The 23,561-nt window shown below is 38.7% G+C and overlaps 1 protein-coding gene across 2 annotated transcripts; it reads right to left on the bottom strand.

Moving 5' to 3' along the window:
* Nucleotides 1-2,561: 2,561 nt before the first annotated feature.
* LOC136217487 (uncharacterized) lies at nt 2,562-22,605 on the bottom strand. Of its 2 annotated transcripts, none has more exons than XM_066004082.1 (16): nt 22,093-22,605; nt 19,095-21,758; nt 18,490-18,925; nt 17,717-17,945; nt 15,693-15,857; nt 15,075-15,347; nt 14,395-14,640; nt 13,005-13,397; nt 11,496-12,887; nt 11,299-11,355; nt 6,456-6,881; nt 5,627-5,850; nt 5,241-5,374; nt 3,678-3,944; nt 3,417-3,595; nt 2,562-3,297 (listed from the first exon to the last, which is right to left on the bottom strand). In XM_066004082.1, exons 1-16 carry the CDS (start codon nt 22,487-22,489, stop codon nt 3,199-3,201), a joined length of 7,581 nt encoding a protein of 2,526 aa, XP_065860154.1. In that variant the 5' UTR covers nt 22,490-22,605; the 3' UTR covers nt 2,562-3,198. The 2 variants fall into 2 exon arrangements, with proteins under 2 accessions (XP_065860154.1, XP_065860155.1); XM_066004083.1 differs by having other exon boundaries at nt 19,095-21,738; nt 22,093-22,262.
* Nucleotides 22,606-23,561: the final 956 nt, after the last annotated feature.

Raw genomic sequence — 23,561 nt, 5'->3', positions numbered from 1 at the left:
CACTTCTCCTCTTGGGGCACTCATTAGAACGGTGACCCGGCTCATTACATCGGAAACATTTGAATGGGGCTAGTCTTGCATAGGGGTTATTGCCCCTAGGGGGTTGTGTCGCCTTAAAAGGCCTCACATCTCCACTAGGCGCCTTCCCCGCACTAGGCGCATTGGAATCGCTTGAACTTGCAATTCCCTTTCCCTTCTCAATCGCCTTGGGAGCTCCTCTCCCTCCATAAGTACTCTCAGTCCCGGCTCTCTTATAGCCTTCATGTCCTCTCACACTCAACTGTGATTCGGCCTTCAATGTTAAATTACGGGCGTCTTGCACCCGAATCACCATTTGTGTTCCGATACGGTCTTGGATGTTGTACCTCAGCCCTTCAAAATACCTCAAAGTCTTTTGGCTTTCGGTTTCCGACAAGTTAGCCCTTGCCGAAAGCCGCAAGAACTCCGAGGTGTACTCGTGCACACTCCTTGCACCTTGAGAACAATTCCGATAGGAACTGTAGATGTATTGCTCGTAATCGGGTGGCAGAAATCTCTCCCTTAACATCGACTTCATTCTAAGCCAAGATCTAATCGGCTCCCTTCCTCCTCTTCTTCTACCTTCCTTCACGTTATCCCACTAAACTGACGCTCCTCCTTTCAACCGATAAGCCACTAGACGGACCCTCCGGTCCTCCGGTATTCCCGCATAATCAAAGAACCTCTCCACTTCTAGCAACCAATCAAGAAAACCTTCAATGTCGAGTTCTCCCCCAAACGTTGGAAAATCCACCTTTAGTTTGAAGGCATCATCCCTCTCATAATTTCCCCCATAGGCCATTCTCAAGTTCGGTTCCTCTCTATATCCGCCTCTATCATTACCTCGACCCCCATACGGGTCATTCAAACCAACATTCTCCCTCTCATAACCACCTACAACATTATTATGCACAATATCCATATTCCCGGCACGCACATGCGCAGGACCAACAACATCATTCATAGGCATATGATTCCTAGGTCTATCATGCACAACATCATCATCCATTCTAATCCCCATATTCCTAGCAATCCTAGGCATCTCAAAATCATCAAAATAGTCTTCATCGCTATCACTATCAACATTTCGAATGTTCACGGGATTAGCTCGTCTTACCTCTTGAACCCGAAGGTCCGTTGGTTGTGGTGCATGATTCCTTCTCGGGGGTGGTGTTGGTTGCCGTTCAAGTTGGGGACGGACGTGCTCCTCATGTCACCGGTGAGGTTCTCCGGTGAGGAGCGCTTGATTGTTTCGACCCTCGAGCTTTAGCCCTTCAATGGCAAGAAGGATATCTCGGGTACTCGTGGCATACCTCTCATCCAACGTCCTTAGAGATTTCGTTAGATGCTCCACCTTGACATCTAATCCGTCTACTCGTTGCTCCATGGATCCGGTGGCTTCGTTTGTGATACGTGGTTGAACCATTTCCGAGAAGAAGTCTTCAGGAAGGAAAACGACTCGTCTCTGATACCAACTGATGTAGATTAAAGTCGACTGGAGGTTTTAATCGTAAACCAACAAAGATTTCAATCTTCTCAAGCTAGAAGTGAAGGTTGAGTTAACCCAACAAGGTGAAACCTTGGTGCTCCAATGGAGGCTTTCAATATCAATAATATCAAAGTTGGTAAACATCACAAAGAAGAGAGCTTAAATACTCTCCCAAATAAAAAGATAAAAGACCAAAAGCCCATGAATAGGGTTTTTGGCAAATCATGAGGTTAAGGGTAGCATAGGAAGGGGAAGAGTTCATGGTAGTTTAGTAAATAAGGGTTGATGGCAAAACAGTAAATAAGTAACAGCAGAGATGGTCCCCTCTTAGTAAGAACTTGGAGGAGAAGTATTGTTTCAGGAAGGGTGCGCGCGGCGTGGGCCATAGTACGCTCCGCGTGTTTGAGACCCTGGATCTGAAGACACTCGATGAAGCTCCTTACGCGAGGCGTCCTTGGGACTACGCCTGGAGTCACTGGACTTGGGGACGTTCCTGATGCTCTTTACGCGGGGCGTCCTTGGGGCTACGCCCCGCGTACTCGACCTCCTGGGCATTCTTCGCTTCAGACTCTGTCTTGACGCCTCGCGTGTCTGGAAGTACACCCCGCGTACTAGGTTCTCTGGGCAATTCTTCGGAAAGGGGGTCCTCTACGCTTGGCGCCTGGCTGAGCACGCCTCACGTGCTTGGTTGGGTGGTCTGACCCTCGTTGTTCTCATCTCTCGGCTCTGGGCTCGGCTTTAGGTAAGGGATGCCCTCATCATTTTCTATACCTAAAATTTGTAGAATTTGAATTAATTTATCAAAATTTGCTTTGAGTAGATATCTAAAATTCGATTGAGTTAAATTGATCTTGCCTAACTTTTTTCATCCATAATTCCAAGTTACTTTGACTCTTCAGTGTAAACGTGGCAATTTGTCATTTATAGTAGCATTATGTTCGGGTGATTCTGATTTCAGTTTATCAAAATCGTAGCTAACATTTTTGTTTCCCTACCTTTGTGTTGTTACTTCAATTCAATTAGCAGACAAAAAAACCTAACCAGAAGAGAAGGCTTAAAAAATAAAAAGAATCTCTCCTTCCTCATTATGATGTTACCGTATGTACACAGAACTTCTTAAAAGGTAAAAAAAAAATGTACATAGAAGAACAAAAATGAAAATTGTAAACCTGCAACTACATATATTCAACAAGAGGCAGCTCTTACAACCTTTAAAATAATATACAATCATGATTACTGTATTTCAGGATATCAAGATACCGATTTTCAGTGAAATAACTCAAACTCAAAGAATGAAAAGGAAACGACTCCTTAATGAAAACTCGTAGATCCAACGGGAAGAGAAAAACATCTTGGCAATGAATTTGGGGGAATACCTGAAGACTGAAGTAACATATGATGCACACACCATCACCATGTGCAGAAAAAAGAAATCCCATATCGCCACCACTGATCTGAATCAAGCAAGGATCTAAGAGACCAAACAAGGGTCCATGTGACAAAGCATCGAATATGAACCTATATTCTTAGTTACTGAAGACTTGTTGAACTCCCGGTCATCTACCATTGAAGAAATTTGAAGTAATGGTAATGATAATGACAATAAGTGATGGGAAGATCGCTCCAAGCATCCACAAGTTTTAGATGGCTTACGTTCTCTATACCTCATGGTTCGGTAACTTCATGGTTACTCATGTACCGTAATCTTGGAGCTGAATTAACTTTACGGACCCATCACCACCACAAGTCAGAAAACCATGAGAAAGAACTTGTATATCTGTAACTGCAGGCTGAAATCATTTGACAAAATATTGCTTCAGTACAGGCACATGAACAAACACCAGTAAACAAAACAAACCAAACCCTAATCATATCTTATTGTCCAATAAAATAACTTAGTAATTCTTACTCTAACAACTCCGCCAAAACCTCGTGAGCTCGGTTGCAGAAAGGTGCGTCTTTCATGCAATTTGGGCCAATGATAAATCAGTTTTGCTGCTTTGGCATCCCAAAGTTTAACGTCTCCATCTTTACTTCCAGTCAAGAATAAACAGGTATCTGGGATTGTAGCTATTTTGGTGACACTTCCTGCACTCAAATTTTTCATCTTAACTTGTTAGATAAATAGAAAATACATGCCACTGATAGGCTGGAGGAAGTATATTATTACCTAAGTGGGCCTTTGGTATATACCAAAGCATTCCGTTCTGATTCTGGTGACCAACTTTGTTAATAACCCCTGGTTGCAGGTTAGAATTAGAAGATACATTGCTACTTCCATCACCATTATCATAATGCTTATGCCTAGTCTTTCCAGTTGCTATGTACCGAAAGTCATGAAGTCCAACATCGCCACCTTTACCTCCAGTTACAATAAGGGGAGATATAGAACCACTTCCAATGTCATTATCAAACACAGAAATGGAACGAGCACCACCTTCACATACAGAATATAAGATGGAAAAGTATCAGCCAACTGAATGCAGAATAAAACTATGTTTAGTACGGCGTAATGGAACGGAATTGAATAACATATGTAATGGTTATACAATGAATATTTGGATGTGTACAAAATTATAAAGTAATGTAATGAGTTTCACACACTTTATGTTCATTAGTTATATAAGTATTATTACTATTATGTATAAATTTCCAATTTTTTATAACTTTATTTTGTATCTAGTTATTTTGATTTGAATATACATTTTTAATAAAAAAAAAAACTGATTTAGAGAATGTCAGTAACTTTAAAAAAGGTAAAGTACTATAAATATTGGCCAAATAGCTTTAAGAAAAGAAAGAAGAAATTGTACAAACATTATTTAGTGACAATGACACAAATTATATATGAAGTAGAGCTACAATTGACATAAATTAAAAACAACGCAATGGTGATGCTATAGTAGTGATAAATAAGCATGTAATCTTCATTGGATAATGTACACTACATTAAAAGAAAATTTGCAACAAAACATTGTAATGACTGCATCATACTAATCACGACCTAAGCGTTGTCCCTGTTTTGGCAGTTCGAGGATGACTGACCAAAACAAAAACAAGAATAAAAGGGCGGCCCGGTCGCATTACGCGTCCCCGCTGAGCGAGGGTCCGGGGAGGGGTCCCACCACAAGGGTGTATTGGGGGCAAGCCTTCCCTTGCCAATTTAATTGACAAGAGGCTGCCCCTAAGACTCGAACCCGTGACCTCTGGTCACACGACAACAACGTTTTTACCGTTGCGCCAAGGCTCGCCCTCTTATTACAACAAAAACAAGAATGAATAACGTAATTGTCCAAACCCCCTTTGCTTTCTCTCAGAATTACAATAGTAGTTTTACTGCACTTCCAAAAACATTTTTAAGTATAACTATTTTAACCTTATTACTTAAAATCCTCTCTTGAAACACCCACACAAATAATTGGTTAATCCCTTATTTCTATTCTTTTCCTGTACCCTGGATCAATCACCGTCCTTCATTTCCTATATCTCTAAAACCCACAAAATAAGTGTCAGTTAATGTTGCATGACCTCAAATTTCTTGGTTATCATAAGGCCTACATCGTTTTTGACGGGATTGGTTTCCAGAGCTGATCTTTCCAATGGAAAAGTATATAACATCAAGGATTGGTTTCCTATGTTTTATTGGTAATTACATAATGCAAACCAGAACACAAATAATATCATACTTCCAATTTCACCAAATAGTAGTACACTTCCAGAATTAGAAGAAAACCTTCATGACACAATATTGAAGCTCGTGAGGTTGTTGGTGGAGCTAATGTGTCCCAGACAACCACATTAGCACCATTGGCACTATATCCAGCTGCAGCAACAATTGATCCACTTGATGCAACATATGCAACATCCCTACAAATTCACTAATATTAACCACTATATTGAAAGAGAAATATCTTTCTTAAACAATGCAAGTATTTCTGATTCTCATTAATGATCCACAAACATTTCCATTTACTTTTTATCAACTTGGTCAAGCATATGATCTTGTCAACCAAAGAATTTGCCAGCACCGGCATGCATCTTTACCAAAATCCAGCCAAGTCAAACAACTACAGAAAATAATAAAATATATATGTCGAGTACAAAGAATGTTACACGTACGATGCATGGCCATTAAAGCAGAGAGATGATTCTGTTGGACGTATGTTGCGCCTTCCCCCCACTTCCAGCTGCCACGTGCATACAGTTCCATCTAATGCTGCAGTTGCAAACCTGTGTCCACAGTGGTCAAACTGTACAGCTGATATTGATGCAAGAGCATATGGTGGAGGAACATTTGCAGCAGGGAGCACACCGTAAGTTGCAGTTGCTTTGTCCTTGCCAAACTGCATATGTTATACTTGTCACTCATGCATCCCATATCTACTGACAACTAGCACCAACAGATAAAAATAACTTCTCCCAACACCATCATTCGAACATCAGAATCTCATTAACAATGTTTTATTTTGAGAACCTTTTCAGGCTTTGCTCCAGCATCAATTCTCGTGATTCAAACATATAGTTCATCACAACACAAAATACGAAATGGCTCACCATGTTAAGATTCTTTCAATCAACTGCATCATTCCAGTACTGTGAGTACATTAGATAGAACTGGATCTTAAGATGATAGATCCATTTAACACCAAAACAATGTTTCGGCATCCCAATGTTTTTTTGTCATCTATTATGTGCTTTGTTCCTTTGTAATGCAGTAGGGTGATCTCATCAAATCATGTTACACATGTAAGTTAGAAAAAACGGATACATCTCCACTAACCACAAGCTCATATTAATTATGTGAGTCACATGATTATTTTCTCTTTGTACTAAGCAGGAAAAAAAACTAAAAGAAAAACCTTGAGAAAAATTAATACACCACATAGAAGCTTTACATATATGAAATATAACAAACAATATCAGGCACTCTCTTGTAAAATATCCTTACCTCCCATAAGTAAATATGTGTATTGTTCGAGCCAACCAGGAAGAAGGGTCTTGATGGGTGACTGGAGAAAGCCCTTGTACTTATATTTTCCACTGTAGCGGGTCGGTCAATCAACTCCTCAAAATCCTCTTGAACTTCCCAACCTAAGCCAGAAGAAGCCATACCAGCATAACCAGGAATACTAAATGCTCCACTGCCTGATATATCTCTCTGTCTTGCTGAAGAACCAACACCAAGGGTTGCCCCACCCAAACCAAGGTGTGCCCCTTTCTTGCTCCCTAGACCAATACCTGGAGAAACACATGTAGGAATTGGAGTTGATTCAGCACTAGCCCACCCATTCAATGGCCAATCAGCATCAGACCAGACAAATTCTGATTGATCTCCAAAAGGTACACCATCTTTCAAACTAAAGAAAATTATACCCTGTAACAGAGAATGCATCGTATGATAACGTTTAAGTTATTATCCAGTAAAAATGGACAATGGATCCACTATTCTTTTAAGCACATCATAAACTCTTCCATGGTCTTACAGTGTCATGAGAGTTTCAAGATTAGATGGTTATAATAAATGCTATATAAAACATTTAACCAATTAGTTATCAATCATTCAACCAATGATAATTAAATCAGAACTAAAAGATGAAGATGAAGAAATGTTTAGCATATAAATTGATGGGTTGGGAAAAAACCATACATCGGGAGGGCCTAAAATTACATATCTATATTTGATCCAGACTTGTTAAGGAAGGCATTCACGCATACATACAGATAGCCTTTCATAAATTCTTTAGTCTATTCATTGTCTATTTCAACTTCAAAAAGATTCGTACAATTAATGGCATATCAGATGGAATGGAAAGTATTCAGAAGCAATTTCCAGAACATATTTTGCAGGCAAGAAAGGTATTTTGTTTGCACTTTGTCAAAAAACCAACTCCGCCTGTGAGGGTCACTTGGTGGCCTTTACAGCCGGTCCCAAGCCCGGACAAAGGAGGAGGGTTGCGGTAGGTTTGTGGCGGCCAGCGTAAAACTTAGCCACATCTTATGACATGAACCATAATATAAATACCGTTGGGGCGTTCCCTACTCAGCGACGCGCTGCACTTCCTAGACCCGGGTGTAGTGATAAATGTGCAAGGGTTGCTAGGTCGTCGCCCCGAAGCGGCGCGCCACCCCAGGACCCGGGGGTGGTGTCAAATATGCAAGGGTTGTGGGTAAATAAGCTAGTCCACGGTAATGGTAGGGGTAGGGGTAAGGGTAGTAGGTTACGCTTTGGGACATGGAACATAGGTTCTTTGACAGGAAGATTAGCTGAAATTGTAGATGTTATGAAGAGGAGGAGAATAAATATATTATGCCTACAAGAAACCAAGTGGGTTGGAGCCAAGGCTAGAGAGATAGCTCCTTAGGGTTATAAGCTTTGGTACTCAGGAAAGGATAAGGGTAGAAATGGAGTAGGTATTCTTATTGATAGGGAGTATATTGATGAGGTAGTAGCGGTGTCTAGGAAGAGCGATAGAATTATGAGTGTTAAGCTAGTGATAGGGGATGAGGTTGTGAATGTCATTAGTGCATATGCGCCACAAATAGGATTAGATGTGTCTATAAGACAAGCTTTTTGGGATGACTTAGAGGAAGTGGTGCAACAGGTTCCTAGGGATGAAAAAATGGTACTAGGGGGTGATCTCAATGGACACGTGGGTTCTAGGCGAGATGGGTTTGAGAGTGTTCATGGAGGGTATGGTTTTGGAGATAAGAATGAAGCAGGAAATGATATTTTGGAATTCGCATCAGCCTATGACTTGAGTATCATGAACACATGGTTTATGAAGAGAACATCCCACTTAGTGACTTATCGGAGTGGCGGTAATGCGAGCCAAATTGACTTCTTCTTAGTAAGGAGTGCTTGGAGAAAGAGTTATATTGATTGTAAGGTGATCCCTGGTGAGAGTACGACAACCCAACATAGAGTAGTGGTGCTAGATTTTCGAAGTAGGAAATGTATAAGAAAACAAACACCTCAAGTAGAGACTAAGATTAAGTGGTGGAAATTGCAAGGGGAGAATCAACAAAAATTGGTGGATGAGATGACCAAAAAAGATATTTGGACTTGCAATATGGATTCAGATATAGATTCGATATGGAATAAGATGGAGCATAGTATAAGGGAAGTAGCGAAGGAAGTTCTAGGGGAATCTAAAGGTAGCATGCCACCGGGTAAGGACACATCTTGGTGGACAGAAGAAGTACGACAAGCAGTAAAGAGTAAGAGAGAATCCTATAAACTATTGGGGAAATGTAGGAGTGACGAGAACTACGAAAAATACAAAGAGGCTAAAAGGGAAGTAAAGAAGGTCATACGAGATGCTAGAGCAAAGGTGAATCGGGATCTGTATACAAGATTGGATACGAAAGAAGGGGAAAGAGACATATATAGAATTGCTCGGATGAGAGATAGGAAGACGCGAGATCTCGGAAAAGTTAAATGTGTGAAGGATGTGGACCAGAAAGTCCTAGTTGGAGATAAGGATATCAAGGAACGATGGAGGTCCTATTTTGATGACTTATTTAATGGAGATCGCCAACAAGATGTTGGAGATATAAGTATCCATCACGATATGATAAATCATGAATGCCTGCGGAGAATTCAAAAGGGTGAAGTCAAAATGGCATTAAGTAAGATGAAGTTGAAGAAAGCAGTAGGACCTGATGGCATTCCTATTGAGATTTGGAGATGTTTGGGAGAAAGAGGAATCGAATGGTTGACGACGTTCTTCAACAAAATTTGGAGAAACAATAAGATGCCATCAGAATGGAGGAAAAGTACCTTAATCCCTTTGTATAAGAACAAAGGCGATGTCCAAGATTGTGCCAACTATCGGGGAATCAAATTAATGAGTCACACTATGAAACTTTGGGAGCGAGTGATTGAACAAAGGATAAGGAGGACGGTGAAGATCTCGGAAAACCAGTTTGGCTTTATGCCGGGAAGATCAACTATTGAAGCCATCCATCTAATGAGACAATTAATGGAGCACTATCGAAATAAGAAGAAAGACTTGCATATGGTTTTCATTGACTTGGAGAAAGCATATGATAAGGTACCAAGGAAAGTACTTTGGTGGGCCTTGATAAGGAAAGGCATTTCGCGGAAATATATTGACATCATAAAGGACATGTATGAGGGAGTATGCACGAGTGTACGTACTAGTGTTGGGAAGACTGAAGAGTTTCCTATTACGATTGGAGTGCATCAAAGTTCCGCACTAAGCCCATTTCTGTTTGCCATCGTTATGGATGAACTAACAAGTTCACTTCAAGATGGTATACCATGGTGCATGCTGTTTGCAGATGATATTGTGTTGGTTGATGAGACGAAAGAAGGAGTGGAGATGAAGTTGGAACTATGGAGGCAAACTCTAGAATCTAGAGGCTTTAAGTTGAGTCGAAGTAAGACAGAATATTTGGAGTGTAAGTTTAGCGGCCGTAGGAGTAGGGAGGCAGGGACAATCACCCTAGATGGGAGAGTTGTTCAGGCCTCAGATTGCTTCCGGTATTTAGGATCTATTATCCAAACGGATGGAGAAGTAGATGGAGATGTTGCTCATAGGATTAAAGCTGGTTGGTCGAAGTGGAAGAGTGCTACGGGTTTCCTTTGTGATCCCGGCATGCCTAATAGATTGAAGGGAAAATTCTACCGGACGGCAATTAGACCAGCATTGTTATATGGTACGGAGTGTTGGGCAGTGAAACACTGCTACATCCATAAGATGTCGGTGGCGGAGATGCGTATGTTGAGATGGATGTGTGGTCACACGAAAAAGGACCGGGTGCGTAATGAAATAATTAGGACAAAAGTAGGGGTCACATCTATTGAGAATAAAATGAGAGAAAACCGACTAAGGTGGTTTGGCCATGTGAGACGTAGAGCGCTTGATGCGCCGGTTAGGAGAACCGAAGAGTGGCAAAGGGATGTAGTGGTGAGGGGTAGGGGACCTAAGCAAACTTGGAGGAGGGTGATCGAGAGTGATATGAGTTTATTGGGAATTGAGGAAAATATGGTAGTGGATAGGACGGAGTGGAGGGAGCGAATCTGTGTCGCTGACACGACTTGATTTTCACGGTTTTATATGATGGTTCATGTTAGCCGACCCCGAATCATTTCGGGACTAAGGCTTTGTTGTTGTTGTTGTTGTTGTTGTTTGTCAAAAAACCACATGCAAAAAATTTGAAATTCTACAGGCTAAAGGAAAGAATTATTTTTGTGTTCTCCTTTTCTTGTTCTCTCTCTCTCTCTCTCTCTCTCCCCTTTTCTCTTGCTTCTAATATCTTAAAAAACACCTTGAATTTTGTAGAAAAGAGGAAAAGAATCCATATAGCCAACCTAAAAATCATTTCAACTGAGGCTTAATGTTTAGTTAAGGTTCATGTTTTTGGGTTTCAAATTCTTCATCCAAGTTGCCCTTAGATTGCCAGGTGCAGTTAACGGCCAAAGCTAACTTGTCTAATAAACAGTATTCTTAAAACACAGATCAGTTAGCAGCATTGAAAGCAAATTTATATATAAACCAGCCCTGAAAGTAGAATAGATTCTATCACATATTTGGTATTCATTAAAAAACCAAATGAGAACATTATATGAAACCCATCCACATCAGACAACATGCACAAGTTGATCCACCCTCAGAGATTCATCCAGTGTAGGTGCAGAATATTGTTCACAAGGATCACAAAGGCGTTTATAGAACACTGGAAAACTTACTAACTAAAAAAGGTTAGAAGAGAAAGGATAAGATGCATCAGAAAAGAAAAGCAGAAATAAATATGTTGACACTAACCTTTCGGTTGCTAGCAATCGCAGCTTGCCTTTCATTAACAGAGTTAATACAGAGTGCCTGCTCAAAGTTGAAGAATTAAGAACTGTCAAATACCTCATAAAGCTGTATTCAAGACATACTAACACATTTCAGTCATATTAATGCCAGTCTTTCGAATGGCTACATACACAGGAAAACCCATGCAGCAGAACAATTACCTCCAACAACTCTCCATCTCTCTTATAGATTTCCTTCGTGTTTTGGAAATGTAATTCCTCCTTGGTAATATCCTTCTGCCAAATACCTAGAACAGCTTTTCCATTCTCCAGTAAACCCTTAGAAGGTGGTCCAACTTCATCATGGGAACTTTCATCCCTAAGCCTAATTTCATGATCCAGGACTTCCTTAGTACTGTGCTCTCCATTGACACTCCTGTAGAACTCACTCCAGCCTCGGTGCACTCTTTTATTGAAGAACTGTGACCAAATTATCTTTTCTTGAGCAAAACATTCAGATATTATGTTAGGGTCAGAACAGGTGTTCCACAATATATCAAAAGCTGACGTTTCATCTTTTCTGTCCATTATGTCGGCACCAGCGTCGTGATAGAGAACTTTGGCTGGAGAAAGACTAGAATCCTGCAGCCATGCCAGTGTTGATATATTGAATCTATTTTCTATTTTCAGATGAAGGAATGACACAAATATTTTTACATGATAAGATGAAACATGTACAAGCGTAGTCTTCATTAACTTAGCCAACATCAACAAAAATGAGTCAATTTGTTCTGTTATGCTGTTGTCAGATCCAAAATTCATCAAACTAGATGCGCAAGAAGATACTTTGATATGTGAAACTTCAGCAAGGCAACTAACTTCAGTGTCAATTGATGGCAAATGCAGATGGTGTCTCATTAACTTGGACATGTGTTGCCATGAACAAGTCTCTATTGCACACCATTTCTCATCCTCCGAAAATGAGTGCTTTATTGCTCTATCTTGCTTACATGGAACGTATTCAGTAACATGATGCTCCACTGCATAATTGCTAGCCAATAATTCCACAATGCGGCAATTAATGTTCTTGATATTTGTCATATCAACTTCATAAGGGCTATGCCCACTGCTACAACTAATCAAGAGAGGTTGCACCATCAACAAGAGACCTTTTGAATCATGCTGAAGCCAAGCCGACGCAAAATGTACATAAAACTCATATAAATCAAGAATATAAAGGACTTTTTCTATAACATCCTTTGGTAAAAAGCCAGAAATGATCCTCAAAGCAGTCCTTAAACTCCAAAATGCTTGCATTGTACCATGAAAGTATTGCATCTGAGCATCTGAAGAAAAGGGTCTCAATTTACCAGTCGCACCATTCTTCATATCATGTGAGTTTGATTGAATGCAATTTATGCTACAGGAGACAATAAACCGCGAAAGCAAAAGGGGAATATCTTCAACGACTTTCAATAGAAGCTTAAGAAGAGGAGACTGGCCTAAATGGTCAACAAAATGGCTCTCATCTTGTAGCTGATTTCTAGAAGTATAGTCAACTAACATATCATATCCAATAAATAATAAACCATTATTGCACAACCAGATCAAAATCTGTAAAACAGATGTAAAAAAAAAAATGAATGAATACTAGAACCAGAAAGTGGAAAAAAACAATATAGGATAAGGTTAACTAAATGGAAAAAGCATTTTAGCCCATAAACTACATACCATTTTGATTACACAAGAAGACACCACTGAAAACTTCTGCTCAAACTGCACCAGGCCAGTATATAATTTGTCTCTGAAATTTCCTAGTAATTTTTCATAATGATGAACCTCACAATCCTTGAAGCACGTAATGGATTGAATAGATCCTAAGATTGAGTTGGGCCAAGAAGGATGTTCCCCCATCAACTTTGATAAGAACTGAAGAACCAAATCTACTTTAGCACAGGACTCAAGATACGAAGAGACATTGCTTGAAAGCCAATTAATGGAATCACTAGTGGATAGCTTCAGAATTTCAGGAAGAGTTTGGGAATGGTCAATATCTGATACACTTCCTTGATCCATACTTGCAGAAATAGTTGAGGAAGATGAAAGACATTCCAAAGCTTCAAGCTGATATTAAAGAAGAACAATCGCGTTCATAATCAGAAACCCAGTGACACATATTTGCACTCACATATGCCAAAGCCTAACCTTTATAGGAACTAAATAGTTCAAGAAATTAAAAGAAATAAATAACTCAAAACTGCAAGCTCACAGTAAAAATAAACATACTTAATACTCTCTTAGAAAAAGCACAAGATGGGAACTTCAAGCTACAAGAAACTAAAGAAATATTCATACATTTTAGCTTTCTGGACTATTTTGTGGCTTTGATTGATGTTTGACTGCTCTTCGTGAAAGATTTACACGAAATGGATTATGTTATGTTCATTTAGTTTCTTCACTACCCTCCCAAGTGTTAGATCATATCACTGCTTTTCTCTTGTCCAACTCATTCACCCAGTATACTATCTAAATTTAGTTATAACTTAATAATAAAAAAATAGTACAACTTCGCCTTATATTGAGAAATAGAGGTCATATTTCACAAACATAAGTTACAGAATTCATATTTCAGGAAAGTGTCCAATATATAGGTGGAAAGCTACAGTTCTAAAACCAGTTAAATTCGGTTGAATTTAACGAAGGGCCTAGTGTTGTACATCAAATAAATAAATTATAAGTGATTTGACAAAGTAAAATGTGGTCGTTCTATGGCTGGACTAAAATATGAGAATTAGATTGAATAATATTATAAAAGTTTTCTGATATTGTTGGGAATATCCCAAAGACCTTAATTACCAAACTGCCAAAAAAATGTGTGGCATGACTTGCAATTCTTCCCCAGATAAAAACAAATAATCCATAAATTGCTATCAGAAAATCTAAAACTAAAACTCAGTTACCATGGCGTGAAATTCATTCTTCCCACTAATGCACTCAAAACAATTAAAAAGTAAACGAGTTCAAATTAAAATGGTAAAGCAGATTCACACTTATCGAATAAGCCAGATATCCCAACAGACCAAATACCACATTAAACAAAACATGAAAGTTGCCAACTTACAGGAAGCCCACTCCTGTTGAAGGCAGTAGCAGCCATAAGAGTTGCCCACCTACTAAGAATTGCTATATTTTGCTCTCCTACAGCATTTCTCATGCAATTTTTGGTTGTCAGTTTGAGACAATAAAGTCCAATATGGGGATTCATAAAAGCAGTGTCATTGGATGAAAGCGCAGATCTCTCAATTGCAGAACTTCTTTGCAAACCAAGCATGCTCAGAAATGACTCGGAGTAATTTCCCAGTTCCCACTGCATACCAAGAGAGTTAATATGTTATGATATCTACAGACACATAATAGTCCCTCCCGTTTCACAATAGATGTCTTTTAAGATTTTGATACAGAGATTAAAAAATTTAATAAACTGTCTTGATTATAGTGTTATTTTACTAAATTAACCCTAAAAATACTCCTTGGAAGTCGGAATAAGTACTTTCTTAACTTTATTGTAATCAACACCAAATACATGGGTAGATTTGAAAACAAAAATATTAAATGCCATCTTGATTTTGTAGAATGACAACTAATTTGGGATAAACATATTTTTCTGGAAAAAGACAACTATTGTAAAACGGAAGGAGTACATAAGAATGCCTTTCTAGAAAACTTAAAATAAAATAAAAAAATAAAAAGGAGATAGGGAGAGGGAGAGGGAGAGAGAGAGAGTATTCACAATCAAGCAACCTCAAGCAGACTTGTAAGCCAGTAATCGCCTCTCTCAGTTGCAGATGGAAGTATAAACCTTGTAATTAATTGGCGTTCAAGAGACCCACCTCGACCCTCAAGAAGCCGACAAATTACTAATGCAAGCTGTTCATCCCCAAGATTCTTTGCACAAACAGTGACTGCAGAATAACAATCACCTCCAAGTAGGAAAAAAGCAATAGCCAGCTCTAGTTGATGTCTTCCCATCAAGACATAAGCATTTTTTAAAGCAGCTGCTTTATTTTTTTCCTCCTGTAATAATAATTGAATAAGAACTAAAAGAAAATATATAAATCTTTCCACTGGAAAACAATGTGAAAATATGTCAACAAAAGGAGTCAAGCTGTTAAAAGAATCAGACTCCTACATCCTGCAAGGGCAATAGTTATTTGACTCTGCAATTTAAATATTGGTGAAAATGATTAGCCAGTTGTTTAACCAAAAAATCATGCAAGGGCAACAACCAAAAAGAATGGAGCGGTGACAAAAACCCTCTTCCATTTAACAGTTGTTTGAGAATTCTTTTTTCTCATAACAGCTGATTTACAGTGATCCTACTAGTACATAACAAGTTCTGAATCCGTATCAGTAACAAACCTGAAAATTGCGTGCAAGAAATCCCACCAAGGGTTTATCCTTCTCATTTTTGCTGATTTTGAAAAGACCAGCCAAAACTTGAAGTCTATTCAAAGCGATGTATAAAAGAGCACAATCTTTAGGATCTCTGTTTCTTAGATACTGCGTCCTTGCTAATTTCTCCATCTGTACAAACAGGGAAAATAAAATCTTCAAAAAAATCTATTGGATTCTATGTCCAATACATTGTTTATTTAGTAGTCATAATTAACACAAACCAAAGGGTATTTGAAACATTAAGTGCATACTGAATGGATACAGATCCTAAGCAATGTGATGAGATGAAGAATATGCAACAGCTACCTCTGAGAAGTACAGTGCTCTCATCTCATGTACTCGGACATAATATGCCATGACATTAAAAGATAAAATTTCTGATGCAACTTTAGTTGCAATATTGATGGACAGACAAGAGAGGTAAAAAGCAAAATGTCATGTGTGCAGAAAGGAAAATCATCACTTCCTACGTTACTAGCCTTCAACAAGTACCCTTAAGATAAAGATTCTTTCCAAATGCAAACCAAAATCGTCCTCAAACTCCGACAGTGAATCCTAATTCACATCAATTTCTGTTTTTAACTTACTTGACTAATAGGTCACTAGACTCACAGATACTCAGAAAGACTTCCCCTGTAAGTGGGATTCCCAGCCTATCCTTCCATCTTCCCTTTATCAAGCTACAAGTCGGGCCGCCTAGAATCTTGTAAGACATCACAATTAGCCTTGTCTCAGCTTTGACTCTTGATGGTTTCATGCTTGTGAACAGGTGATGACAACTGTACAAGACAAAAGATGCTATGTCCAAGTAGATAAGATATTCCCTATGTGTAGAGAAGGGGCAGACTTCTCTCTTTCTACCTAAACTAGAAGTTTACAACACATGTAAGACCAACTGGCAAACCAAAGTGCTAGACAGCTTACGAGATATAGGGTTTTAAGGAGGAAATAACTGACTTGAAGAGGAAGAAAAATCCTAACATTTTCTGTTTTTCTTCGAGCGCTGGTTTGAAAGTCTCGGAAGTGTATTCAGCAATTTCAGAGTAGGGGCAAACATCAGAAAAAGGCAGCTTTAGACATAGGGAGGTGTTATGTGTTCAAGAGAGACAACCCTTCAGAAGGCAATAAATTTGTCATAACAGGGGTTGAGTAATGCCAATAGAACTGCAGATACCTCCACTATAAGAGTTCGAATCTTATTCCATTCGTCAAAAAAGTGAGCGATTACTTTCTATAATAGAGTAAATAGAAATTATCCAATTGTTAAATGTCCCACATTACTTAATTGGGAAGCTATATGGCTCCTTATATGTGATTATATAAGGCAAAGGCAATCCTCTTCCTCTGAAGCACCTTTTGGGGTGAGTGAGACCTTTGATTACATGGTATTAGGGCCTCTTAGACCAAGTGGTCGTGGGTTCGAATCCTTGCAACCCCATTTGTTGATTAAATTTCAACTTATGGTAAGATGGACCTATGTTGTACACGCTTCAAGCCGAAGTTGAGGAGTGTCTCAAAGATAATAATAATGAAAGCTATTCTTGGACCTTAACTATCGTCTTAGGATTTTTTGGTTCAATTGGTTCCTTGATATGGTATCAAATCCATGGTATTCATGGTTGGGTTGCCCATTCATGCCCCAAATGATTTGGGCGTGGGGGTGTATTAAAAATCCCACATTGCTTAATTGGGAAGCTATATGGCTCCGTGAGGGAATCCTCTTCCTTTAAGGTAAATTTTGGGCTGAGTTAGGCCTTTGTTTACACCAATATTATCCACGCAAAGAGCATCCATGAGTCTCAGTAACCTTTATAGGTTTAAACCAGCGAGATATATTGTACCAAAGCTAGATCCAATTAGCATAACTAAAAAATTGCAGACAAATAGAGCTCCAACAATGACAAGATAAACTTTCTCTTACACATGAATAAGAAGAAAAGTTTTGACCTAATAGTGAAACTGAAGAGAATAGTATCTGAAAGTTTTACCCTTGTGCGTAATTGTGCAACATTGGTGAACCAGAATCCAACACCTAGAGTATGCATTTCTTTCCACGATGGCTCATTTGGAAGAAAAGAACTCAACAAAGCTTCTTGACAATCAGAGTGGAAGCCCCAGCTCATTAAACTGGTGTCAACAACCATTTCTCCCATGGAAAATGATTTACCAGAGCTCCGACGAAAATGTAACTGCTGAAACCTTAGTGCAACCCAAAACCTTAAAAGATAAAAGAAAAGGGATCTGCATCAGAAACAATAGAGTCCAATTCCGGAAACAAGCTACAGAAATTCCATAAATTAAAACCAATATCATTTTACACGGAAGTGCACAAAAGTAACACATGTAGAAAATTATATAAAAAAACCATTCATCATCAAGAATGTCTCAAAAAGTGTTTAAGCATGGCCAAATCCAACTTTCTTCTTTCTTTCTGACATTGCATAACCCTTCTTAGAGGCATGTCAGTCATCCATAATGATTACTATCTAAACTGACAATCAGTAGCACCTAGATGATAAATTATGCATAGATTTTGACATGCCTTGCAGCACAAAATTCCCTTCCATAATGGGTCATCAAACATTTACTCCCTCTTTAGTTATAATATTTGAACATTCCTTGCCAGCATTGAAACAACCCAATGAGGGGCCTTTCTAGGCAAGAACTCAGCCCAAGAACCATGTCACACAAACCCCAAGAAATAAAGTAACATTATTAGGTAAACTCAAACTTGCAAGAAGTACCACAAAACTGAAAGTACCTTCGCCCAGGTTCATCAAGATTTTCATAGGCAGATGAAGACTGCTGAATTTCGATGAGAAGATCAAGGATTGTAAGAATTTGTAACTTCTCACTGTCAGTAAAAGCTGCTAAATCATTTATTTTCTCAAGGGACTCAACAAAACTGTGAAGCTCGGATTTTGTTGTTGATGAAGAAAATGTATTGTTGGACGCATCAAACTTAGTGTCGTATCCAAAAAACTGTGAAGATGAAATTGGTGATTCCATATTGGCACTCCATTGAAGTCCCCTATCTTTTGACTCTTTGAAGAGAAGTCCTTCAAAATAATTTGACAAGAGAATCTGCGGAATAACATGGCTATCCATCCTAGAGCTGCATCTTTCCTGAGAAGCATAACCAGATGTAAGACATTCAACAAGATGTCTCACAGCTGCATATGCACGTTTCCAGTTGCCTAGACAGATTGGAATTTGCATTCATTAACTGATCCATCATTGGATGTTTAAGTGCACCAAAATACAAAATTCAGAGTAATAGATATTATATATAGATAAAATGTAACTAACTTAAGGATTTTGTAAATGAGTTTGGACCAGGAAAAATGAACTATTATTCCAAAGTACCTGAATAAATATTCATAAGGAGTGCCTCAGGATGAAAAACAGGTAAAGATCCCTTTAACTTCTCTGATATTTCCGCCAGGGTCCAAAAACCAGGCATCTTCCATGAACTGTGGTTTACTTCAGCCGCGGCTGCAACAAAATTACTTGATAGGCACTGAATTTTTTCATTTAATTCCATAGGAAGTGATAGTTCTTTCAAGTCACCAGTGCCAATATCAGAATCAGAGAATATTGAACAAACTATGTGGTTACCTTTTTCACCTTCTGCATCCAAATTAATAGAATTTGGATCACACTTGACTGGTTGTTTATTGTCCATAAGAAATAACCGCTGACTAAAAAGAGTAAAGTAACTATCATGAATAATGACAGCTGCAGCCTGCGGCCCCCAAATCAAGTCATGAATAGCAGGGAAAGTACGTGTAAATGCAACACAAGACCAATAGTGCAGAGGTTTTCTTTGGTTCACTAAAGTTTGAACACCAGAACGCTCCTGAGCATATACCCGCAACTCATTTTGAGTGCAAAGGCCAAGCATAAACTGACCATTACCTAAAGCTAACCAATTTAAAGAAACAACATCTTTATCAATAGATAACATGTCCTCAAGCACAAACTTTCCTGCTCCTATAAGGTATACACCATTCCATACATGAACACTACTACTGCCTATGCCACTTCCTGCAGAGATAGTAGCAATCTTCTGACCGTTATCAGTCAAACATATAGCACTAACAGGGCCTGGATGTGCAACCAACTTACCCACAAGCTCCCACAGTATGTGAGGAGTTTGCATTTTAGAAGCGTTACTTCTCCACAGTTTCAAGCTACCATCAGAACAACCTGTGGCCATCATATATGCAGGAATAGTGCAGCAAACATCTTTGTCAAAACTTACACTTTCCTGCACAGGAATCAAACAACCTGAGCCTACAACAGAAAAACTAGTAATCTGGTCATGAGAGTATGGCTCAGGAAACTGAGATGAACAAGGATTAACACCAAGCCAGTATCTTTTATTGACAATTGTATTTTCAAATCTCCAAGTCCAATTATTTTGATCATCAAAACCACATTCACATAAACTCCCTTGTAAGGTGTAAGAGTGTAAAGTCACTTCCCATGAGAGAGCCTCAAAGTTGTTGACCCATACCCCCATAAGCATAAACTTATTGTATTTAAATGTCTTGGTACAGGTAGAAGGAAGGGGTATGACATAAATATTGGGGGGGCCATTCTCATAAGGACCGCAACCAGTAAGAGGTATAGTGCAAATATAGTGACATGTTATATCTCTTCCAATTTTAGAAACCTTAACAACAAAACAATCTATTCCTCCAGCATGTCCCATTAGAAGTATACAATCTTCATCCAACACCGATGGCGCCCACTTTAAGCTTGTATACTTTGAACATGAATCACGGGTTGCAAATCTTCCATTAAGTTTCCATGAGGGAATCAATTCTGAGAGATCCAAATTGCATTTTGAAACTGACCAAAACAGAAGCAACCCATTAGAATCCAAAGAAGCAGCCAATCCGAGCTCATAAAGGCAAGGATGAATAGCAACTTTTAGGATTTTTCCTGTGTGCCCTCCATTTGGAACATCATCAGAAGAAGAATACAAGTATTTATGAATTTTTGAATTGCTCAAGGATGTATTCTCAGTATCACTGGATCTTTTAGTATGTAACAATGACCAGACCAAGGAATTACAAGGTAATAAATGAACCAAAGAGCATATATCAGGTGGACCAGACAAGCAGTCCCTTAAGAGAACAACTTTATTAATCAGTAAGGAGTCCTTAAATTTTGAAAAATCAACTTCATGTAGATGTGTTCCCTCAAGGTCCTGGAATTCTTGTCTTTTCCATAGTGTAACACGAGGGAACCTGATAGGTGAGATATCATCAAGACAGTGTATGGCCCAAAAGGTAATAACAGTTCCTGGACCAAACCCAATTAACCATTCACATTGGCCAACCATGTCATGGCCATTATTTTCAGAGGAGGAGAACCAATTAGTGCCTTCTTCAGTTCTATACAGACCTGAGCTCTCTGTGGCCCAGTTCAAGAAAATATCCACGCCCAAACTCCCATTCAAGGTCTGGTTTATCTCAATTACAGCGGAAACACAAAATGATCTCCTCATTGATTTGCAGTCATTGTTGTCCTTGCCTAACTTTCTAACCTTTCCACTTTCTACCTCAGTCCATAATCTCACAGTTCCATCTAAGCAGCAAGTTAGTAGCATGTGCTTTCGTGGATGTTTTGCATCTCCCAGTGCTTGTCTACCTATTGATGGCCTCCACTGAATCATTGAGACAGGTTGAGGATGACGGAGTTCATGTTTTACATACTCAGATGAACTGTTGCAATAATAAACAAGCACACTATTGCTGATGTTGCTAGACCCTTCATCATGCAGTCTATTAGGATAAGAAGCAGTGGCGGAAGGTCCATCAATTGACCAGGTTGCTAAAACCAGATTTTGAGGCTCATCTGTTTTCAACTTCCATGCTATTTCCCACGACCTGTTTTTCCTTCTCCACAGAACTACATCAATGCCGCCAGAAATTATCCCATCAGCAGAGCCAGTCCATTTAATTGCTTCCACTTTTCTAGATTGTACAAGCACTGCATTCTGGCTCCAACAAAAAGAACCTGAATATGAGTAAAAGAAAATCGAATTTTAAGATTTCAGAAGATCTAAAAATAGTTACGCCCATTCTCTGATCAATTATGATCAAGTGCGACTATACAGTTACAATTGGCAATCCTTTTCTTCATATTCATACAGCAATCAAGATATTAAAGTTATTGTTTCTAATTCATGTTCTATCATTTCAGCCTTTTCTTTAGTTGTTGCAATGATAATGTATGGTATAATTCAGTTAGCATCGGCAATCCAATTCTTCAATTACATTCGAGTTTAGTTGCTCCTAAGTTGGCCATTGATATCAAGTAAAGCATAAACCAGTAACTCAAACTTCATTACCTTTGGAGCTGGTAGAATCATGTGAGAACACGAAGATGCAGTTGCCTGACGCAGCAGCGAGCTCTCCTACTGAAGGCGTTACTGGAGACCATGAAACGGCAGCGACAGGGGATGAATGATCGCCGGAGAGCTCGAAAACTTGGCGGAGAATTGGGGCGATGAGAAGTTCTTCGGGGGAAAGCGGAGAAGGGAGGTGAGAAATGACCAAAAGGGAGGAGGCTCCATAAGCTATCCATGCGTAGCCGGAAAAGTCAGGAATCCAGTCGATGGTGGATCGGGATCGGGTAGGGGCGGGAGGGATGATGTCGGATCTAAGTATAGAGAGAGGAAGGTGATGAGTGGGGTCGATAGTGGAGACTGAGTTTTGGTAAGATGAGCTTGAGCTTGCTTCCGGCATTTGATCTGGCAGTGATGTAAATGTTCTGTTACTGAACTACTGAAAAATGTAACAAAAAAAAAGACCACTGAGAAAGCGCCTGAAGCAGCATAAGGAGAAATTAGAATCTGATGCACCACTAAGCCAGGATTAAGATTTTTTTTTCTTTTTTCTTTTTCCCCAAAAAGTTCAATCATTTATTATAGGCTTAAAGTACAATTTGGCCCCTAATCTATCTAAAATTTTGTCATTTGGCCCTTGACCTATTATTTTATCACATTTGGCCCCTGATCTATCCACTTTCACCCAATTTGGATTCAAACTTAACCGAATTATTATCTCATTGATAAGTAACGATATTTTGACACTTGAACTTAATAGATTTTAGTTTAGGATTTGTTTTTTGTTTTTTTCTTTTTTTTAATCTAATTAATTATTTCCACATAATATGGAAAAAAACTTTAAGAAATATCACATTTCAAAGTGTCAAAATATCGTTATTTATCAATTAGATAACGATATCGTTAAATATTCATACAAATTGGGTGAAATTTCATTAAATGAGATAGATTAAGGGTCAAATGTGACTAAATAATAGATCAGATGGCAAATGACACAATTTTAAATAGGTGAACCACCAAATAATGCTTTAAGCCTTTATTATAATGCAAAAGCATTTCGAGTTCTGTTTCAATTTGAGAAGGTTATTCATTTCATCTATATACAAATTTACATTTATAACAGTTAAAATTAATTATTTTGATTTAATTTCTGAATTTGTTTAAATTATTTAATGGGCCAAAGATATCTCATGATTCTTGAAACTTGTTGCCCTTTAAACTTGATTAAAATAAGGGTATTACAATATACTGCACTCAAATTCTTTATCACCGCACCCATTAGACCATTTTGCCATTGGCATAAAAAATTTGTCAAAATTGGGAAAAAAAAATTTTAAGAGAAAATTCAAAATTTAGCCTAAACGGATGCGGCATACCGTTCCCACCATGGTGGGAATGGTATGCCGCATCCGTTTAGGTTAAATTTTGAAATATGCAAAATCGTAAAAATTTTAGTGACGAAAAATATTAAA

Source organism: Euphorbia lathyris, chromosome 2 (assembly GCF_963576675.1).
Source record: "Euphorbia lathyris chromosome 2, ddEupLath1.1, whole genome shotgun sequence".
Taxonomy (NCBI): Eukaryota; Viridiplantae; Streptophyta; class Magnoliopsida; order Malpighiales; family Euphorbiaceae; genus Euphorbia; species Euphorbia lathyris.
This window is presented reverse-complemented; position numbering and strand designations above follow the sequence as displayed.